Raw genomic sequence first — 7,158 nt, forward strand, 5'->3', positions numbered from 1 at the left:
GGCACTTTTGCATTTAACCCTTTTTGGAACGGTGCTCACCGCAGTGGACAGCTATTTAAAAATTTGTCTCTCCTACAATGGAAAATAATCGTGCATGAAAGGCTTAATTTTCAGAGGTTTCAGTCAGCATAATAATGGCGTGCGTCCTCACCTGATAGATGCAGTGATCAGCTCCATGGGCAAAGATGCTGACATAGGACCTCTGCGGGTGCAACACTACCCGTCGTCTCACGTGACTGACATAGATGTAATTCAATACCTGTCTGACTGTGTCAATCCAAATTGAGTGTTATCGGACAGCGTTTTTGATGCAGTTCTTGTATTGGTATTAAATCGCCAGAGGACCACAAATATCACACTAGCAAGAGTGGGCCACTATCAAGGTGGCAATCAATCGGAAACTTCTGTTTTCATGTAGCGGAAAGTTTCAGCAAACGAAAGATTATACCGTTGGTAGCCTTATTTCCTGTTATGTTGCACAAACGACAACCCCGTCATTTACAAGTTGGGGGAGGAAGTATTGTGACTTGTCAGAGCAAAGTCAAAAGCAGCACTGTGATTATGGATTTGCAAACTAGCCTTGCCGTCCGTATGAGATGAACTTGAAAGCAATGGAACTAACCTCTGAATTCAAACACTCATTAAGTTGCACATTTTCTTGGGCAACAGTTATGCCAAAAGGACGAGCTAGGGTCTCGAGCATGGACGTCGGCATACCACGTGGGACTTTGTTAACGCGCATCAGAGGATTAGCTAGGATTCACTCACTTTTCTTTTTGGCAACATTTATTCAAAAAGACAGGCCAACTCCCATTTTACAAAACGGCAGCATGTCGCATAAAACCTCATCACTGTCGTTTTGCTTTTTGTAACACGTTCCTAACGGGCTAGTTTCCGCTGTTAATGGAAGAAGGTGGCACATTTTAGTGAAGGTGCTTTTTGTGAATTATATTTTAATATCTTTTAATGTCCTCAGTTCACGACATAACCCTCATTTATGTGCAATTCGTAATGTGCAAGTCGCTAACCTACTCTTGGGTAAAGTCATAATTACACAAAATATTTGCGCGTGATAAAAAAACTTGTAGGGCAGAATGAAAATCCGGAAGGCTCCAACTATACCAGACACCACATATTCTTACGACATGCAGCAAACTAGTTAATTGTGTGCCGTTCATAACCTGCAAACGTTGTATGCTGAGACCGGCATAAACTGAGGACTGCGTACGGGTTATGTTCTTTTAAAGTCCCTGTCTAGTGAAAATAAATATCACATTTGACACACAACAGAGAAGATTGTCATTAACAAATTTGCCAAATTTGAATTGTTTAAAAAAAAATATTTCTATTTTTATTTTATTTTTTTTATACAAATAGGGAGACTGTCATTTTTGCAAGTGACAAAAAAAAGAGAACAAAAAAGAGCACAGCCTGATGTTTTCTTTTTTTAAAAATGCCATCTGTATTAAAAGTTCTTTTTTCTTTCTTTTTTTTATATATAAAAAACAGACCACCCACAGTCAAAAGGCTGGTCCAAAATTGAACTTACAATCAGGATTAGATTTGTCAACACCATTGTACATTATCATCATCATCATGTCCTAGAAAATTAAACATTGATTGAAGAGGTCTGGAAGTGGTTCGGTGCCATTGGCGTAATGGTTCCAGTACCTGTGCGTTTCAATACTGGACGCAGCGATAAACGGCGTCAACTTACAGGAGGGGAGGGAACAAAAAAAAAAAAGGAGACCCAAACGTACAGAAGAGCACCATTCCTTGTACAGAACACCCGTGTTGCCACGTTGAGGTGTGTTGGCACTCAACGGGAACAGCTGATGTGTGTTGGGATTTGTCAAAATAAAACAAAAGGCACTGGACACGAGGCAGTGATCCTCACGTCAATTCCGCTAAGATCTCCTTGCAATCCCGACAAGAAGAGAGTTGCCACGTTATTCCACCACCAACTTGTTAGACTTTGGAACAAAAAACTAATAAGAACCTCGAAGTTTGTACCCGTCCAGGATTGAGTGCGGTTATTAACAAAATATACTTTCACAGTCTTTCTCTTCCCCAAAATCTCCTTTGAATGTTCACCGTGCCGTTTCCTTGAAGGAGAAATTTGAGTTCCCTGGTGGACACGGACCACGCCACAAAGATTCTCCGACCCAGCAGAATTCCTGAAGAGTGGATGGACCCCTCCCCTCCGCCTCCGTTGCTCCCCTCCTCCTCCTCTTGTTTCCCTGCAGCATTCCTCTTCATTTTTCCTCCGAGGCCAGGCTGAGACGCCAACAAGACACACTTGCTGCAACACACTGTCACAAACAACAAAAACAATAGTCACCAATCAAGCCAGGACCACAAACGAGTCCTGGGATGCGGGCCAAAAACAGGAACTCTGAGAAAATGAAACAAGCCTATGCAGTGTTGTGTCAGAGAACCCACCGCTAACTTTTTAAAAAGCTAATCAAGTTGCGAGAACAACTTGTCTCTCCAGTTCTGCAAACGAGTCAGACACTTCCTCAATCCTATCAGTGAGAAAAAAAACAAACAAAGGGCTGACTCAGTCCAGAAGGTTTCCGGACTACAAGGTAAAGAGGTTGATGAGGAACGGGACCAAAAAGTAACGAGGTCAAGAGGACGTTGTGCTGCCCGTGTGCCACTGAGCAAACCACCGGACTCCTAAAAATCACTCGACACACTTTGTGTATTTGTACATTTAGTCTCATAAATATTGGTTCCAGATACACGGGGTCCTCTGTTTACTGTTTATGACTGAGTTTGGTTTTGACATTAGTGACGTGACCAAAGTGTTTAAATTGGAATGTTCCGTAGTCTATAAATCTACACGAACAAGATTATAAAGGCCTAATTCCACTAAATATTATCGGCCATGAATATGAAATAATCCACAAAAACAGTATAACAAGTATATTGTTAGCTCAACGTGTCTTCTTGTGCCGCATGACGACATAGACGTGTGCTACTGAGCAAACTACTTTACCGCATGCCATCTTGAACTTCAAAACTTGTCATTACCGTCGTAAACCGAGGACCGCCTGTTTTGCCCCAATTAGTGGTGGACATGTTAACAATTGATTTACTCAACATGAGACTGTCACTGTTCTGCTGTTTTTCCTGTATCTGTTGTTTGTGTTTTAAATTGTGAGCTAATTTCCCGCTAATTTTTATTTCACCATATGGAAAGCTTTTTTTTTTTTTTTTACAGCTCCAGCTGTTGTAAAATGCGCTCTCTAAATAAAGTTGTATTTTATTGTATTGTATTGATTTAATTGATTGGTTGGAACATGAGTCTCAAGAAGTTTGCCATCCATTTAAGGAAGACAACGTGACATCAGCTGTGACTAATGGGTTGCTTTGAAAAAGTATATCCAATGCTCCCGACATATACCGTTTCAACATCATGAAGAGCGCCCAATAAACTAGTTTGCTCTGGGCCTTAAGAATCTGTGGTCATGTGACACAAGACGGCACACTCATTTACCAACATACTAATTGTTTTTCATATGACTGTTTTGTATTTGTGGCCTAGAAGTGGTTTTCATAGAAATATTTGCAGTAATTATGACTTTACTATTGTGTTCATTTTGTTAAACTCGGTTAGCGATAGACAATGTGCTGTTCCGGTTTATAAAACATTTGTGTTATGTTGCCAGCATGGGAAGGGAATTTTTTCTTAAACAGGGGAGCCCCTATTATGTATATTAAATTCGACGTGTAGCTTACATTAAGGCAGTGGCTATTTTTCTGTGACCGGCAACTCTCCAGCTAGCATTATTTTGCAGGTTTTTTTTTTTTAACCGCGATTACAGTAGGTTGGCCGTGAATATGTTAATTTAGCGTGATGTGTAGGCTTTCACATTAACTGGCTCACGATTCCAACTGCGGCCGCTAGGGCAATGTCAGTCTAGTAATTCGGTGTTTCCTAATCATAAACTTACCTCAACTTTTTTCCATTTTTTTGTATCGGTTAAACACCTTAGCTTTTCTTAATTCTAACGCCTACCATTTTTTTTTTTAGATTAATTTGACCTCTTTTTATAATTAACCATCTACTTACCCTTACCATAACATTTTATTTTTGTGGGGCCGATTCATTTTGCCAATTATTTTCGTTTCACAAGCTGCATCAAAATTGGTCAAATGCAGAACTGCTCAATTCTTCAATGAATACGTGAAACAAAACAGCTCAACTTGCGACTGGCTGCAAGAAATTGTAAACAGTAAAAATAAAAGTTTAAAAAGAAAATAAAAATGTAAGATTATGGTATTTGAGCCTATTACGCGTTGGTATAAAGCATCACCTTCAGGGCGACCGCTCTACTCACTACGCCCCGTGCTGGCACACTTCCACCGGGGCAGAATTTGTACTTCACGGCAAAATAATGCTATGTGGCGAATCGCCAGTCACTGCGAAACGACCACTGCGTTACATTTAATACTGAACAGTCAGTCACTACTTAAGTCAACGTGTATAATCCCTAGAGTGTTGTTTTCACAGTAATTCTGTTAGTTTTGACCATTTTCATTGGTCAATGGGGCATTTATAATTGAGCCTCTGCAACTCTGCCTAGCAACAAGTTGTCACAGGACCAGGAAAAGCACAATTCTGTTGAACTAGCTAGCTCCATTTTTGTAAAGCTTTGTTGAATATGTGAACAATGACATTGGAAGACAAGTAATTAAGAATGTGGTGGTTTCTGCCCTGGCCCCCGCCCCACCCTTCTACAAACTTTTCATTTAAATTTGTCAAGTCATTTGAATACTATGTGGCTACCAAACAAACAAAGAGCGATACAAAGCATCAGCTCGACTTTGGGAGTGTGAGATAAATAGTTTTAAAAGTCATGCTTACAAAAGGCGTAACAGTCAACAAGACTTACCATTGCAAAATAAAAAAAGCGAGCAAGGAGACGAAGTTTCCTTTACAGGATGACACAAGACGAACAGCACTGGTCGTCGCCATTTGGCGTGGACGCATAGTTCATCTGGCGGACTATCTCGGCGAATAGCTCGTCCACAGAGGTCTTGTTCTTGGCCGAGGTCTCCATGAAGGGACAGTTCCATTCGTCCGCCAGCGCTTTGCCCTCGCCCGACGACACCTCCCGTTCCCCCTCCAGGTCCACTTTGTTGCCCACCAGGATCATGGGCACTCTCTCGTACCGTTTCACCCGAATGATCTGGTCCCGCATGGGCCTGATGTCCTGGAAGCTCTGCTGGTTGACCAGGCTGTAGACCAAAATGAAGCCCTGGCCGTTTTTGATGTACAAGTCTCGCATGGAGGCGAACTGCTCGGTACCGGCCGTGTCCAGGATCTCCAGCACGGATGGCGAGGAGTCCACCTCGATCTCCTTCCGGTAGAAATCCTCTATCGTGGGGTCGTACTTTTCGATGAAGGACCCCGTCACAAACTGGACGGTCAGCGCAGATTTGCCGACGCCTCCGGAGCCGAGGACCACCACTTTGTACTCCCTCATGGTTCCCCGAGAGAGCAGCCTCGCTTCCTCGCCGCCAGCAGTTGAATTCGGACGGAGGGGGCTCTCAAATGGCTGGGTTACGGGGCGTAGCTGCCAAACTAGCGCCGCTCGAGGTGTGTGTACGTGTGGGGGGTAAACACGGTAGTTCCCGAGCCACACTCAGCGATGGTGTTGTGACATGTCGAGTCAGCGCTAACACAACCCGGCCTATTCTTGGACTAGCTCCCCTCTCTTCTTCACTGTTCGCTCAAGTAGGCACACCGCGCCCCCCTCACTTTGGTACAGCCAAGTTTAGTCAACACGGCGGTGACTTCCTGTTACGGCCTTTCAAAATAAAAGCATAGTATGTCTAAAGCTGATAGATCACCATTGCGCTGATATTACAATTTGCGGCGCCGCGCTCGAGAACTTTATCTAACTTTAGCCAAGGCGCCGTGCTTCCTGCCCACGCAAGCGTGCGTCTGACGTCACGCAAAGCGAACACTTGCTGGCTTTTAAAGGCATAGGACCCACTTACCTCACAAGACCTGCTGGTGCTGCTGCTGCCCCACCTTGAAGTTTCGACATGGCTGATCCCCGGGCTTACTACCGCTTGACTCACAGCATTCTTTTGCCCTGCGTGCTGTCTGTCATGTGATGCACTTAACAAACTTGTGAGATTCAAAACAACTACAAAAAAACCCCCTAAAGCCATAGACCATGTAGCTCCCAAGGACGACATGTGTAGCCCGCGATCTTATAAAAAAATCCCTCATCAGTGATCGTTTGAAAATGTTAATATTTGCAGTGATATATAGATATATAAAGTGTAGCATATTGACATTTACTGTATCTGTTTCCTACCATGTTCTATCATTCCATCATTTATTGCCAGAACTCACGAATGTGACCAGTGTCTTCACATATTTATCATTAATTATTAACATATAATTCAAAGTAATTACAGCAAATTTGCTATTTCAGAAGTGTGTATGCAACTGGTAGCCTTTCACATGAATTAGTCCCAAAGAAGTAGCTCTCGCTTTCAGAAATATTAGTGACCTCTGCCATCAACCAAAGTTCAAAAGACATGGGTGTTGTTATTTCACTTTTTATAGGCCAAGTCACTCATTCAACAAATTTCTCACACACGCCTACAAAAATTCCATTCGAACCACAGGGTCAAGTGACCATCACCACCCTCATTACCGCAATGTGCGACACAGCAGGCTTTGTTTCCGTCATCTAATAAAAACATACAAACGTACATGATCCAACACGGCCGTCATCTTCATTTCTTTTGCTCACTGAAATGGGAAATATGGGCGGTAAAATCAATACCAGAACCGAGTTGCCTCACGGAAGTTTATTCATCTATTTTTTTCGCAATCAACTGTCGTCACATGTTCGCATTCGGTAAAGTGGTTGCGAAACAGCCTCACATGTTTCTGATCAATGTGTTTCAAAGCCCAGCTGCCATGACTTCATCACCTCAGGAGAAGGCTGCTGGATCAATAGCATTTTAATTTGCCCACTAATCAACAGCAGGGCACACACGCACAGATAAAAACACACACGCATGCTCACACGTAGACTCATCAACACACATCAGCCTGAATCATGAGTGTTAGTCACCAAGGCTCCGAGGTGGTTCACGCACATTTCCAAAGAACTCCCGTGCACA

At 42.9% G+C, this 7,158-nt stretch overlaps 1 protein-coding gene across 1 annotated transcript; it reads right to left on the minus strand.

Annotated features, from left to right (window-relative positions):
• Window positions 1-768: 768 nt before the first annotated feature.
• LOC148333217 (ras-related protein Rap-2b) lies at window positions 769-5,944 on the minus strand. The gene is made up of 2 exons (XM_088300631.1): window positions 4,902-5,944; window positions 769-2,312 (listed from the first exon to the last, which is right to left on the minus strand). Exon 1 carries the CDS (start codon window positions 5,493-5,495, stop codon window positions 4,944-4,946), a length of 552 nt encoding a protein of 183 aa, XP_088156757.1. The 5' UTR covers window positions 5,496-5,944; the 3' UTR covers window positions 769-2,312; window positions 4,902-4,943.
• Window positions 5,945-7,158: the final 1,214 nt, after the last annotated feature.

Source organism: Idiotropiscis lumnitzeri, chromosome 7 (genome assembly GCF_059441095.1).
Source record: "Idiotropiscis lumnitzeri isolate Australia: NSW breed Sydney's pygmy pipehorse chromosome 7, RoL_Ilum_1.0, whole genome shotgun sequence".
NCBI lineage: Eukaryota > Metazoa > Chordata > Actinopteri > Syngnathiformes > Syngnathidae > Idiotropiscis > Idiotropiscis lumnitzeri.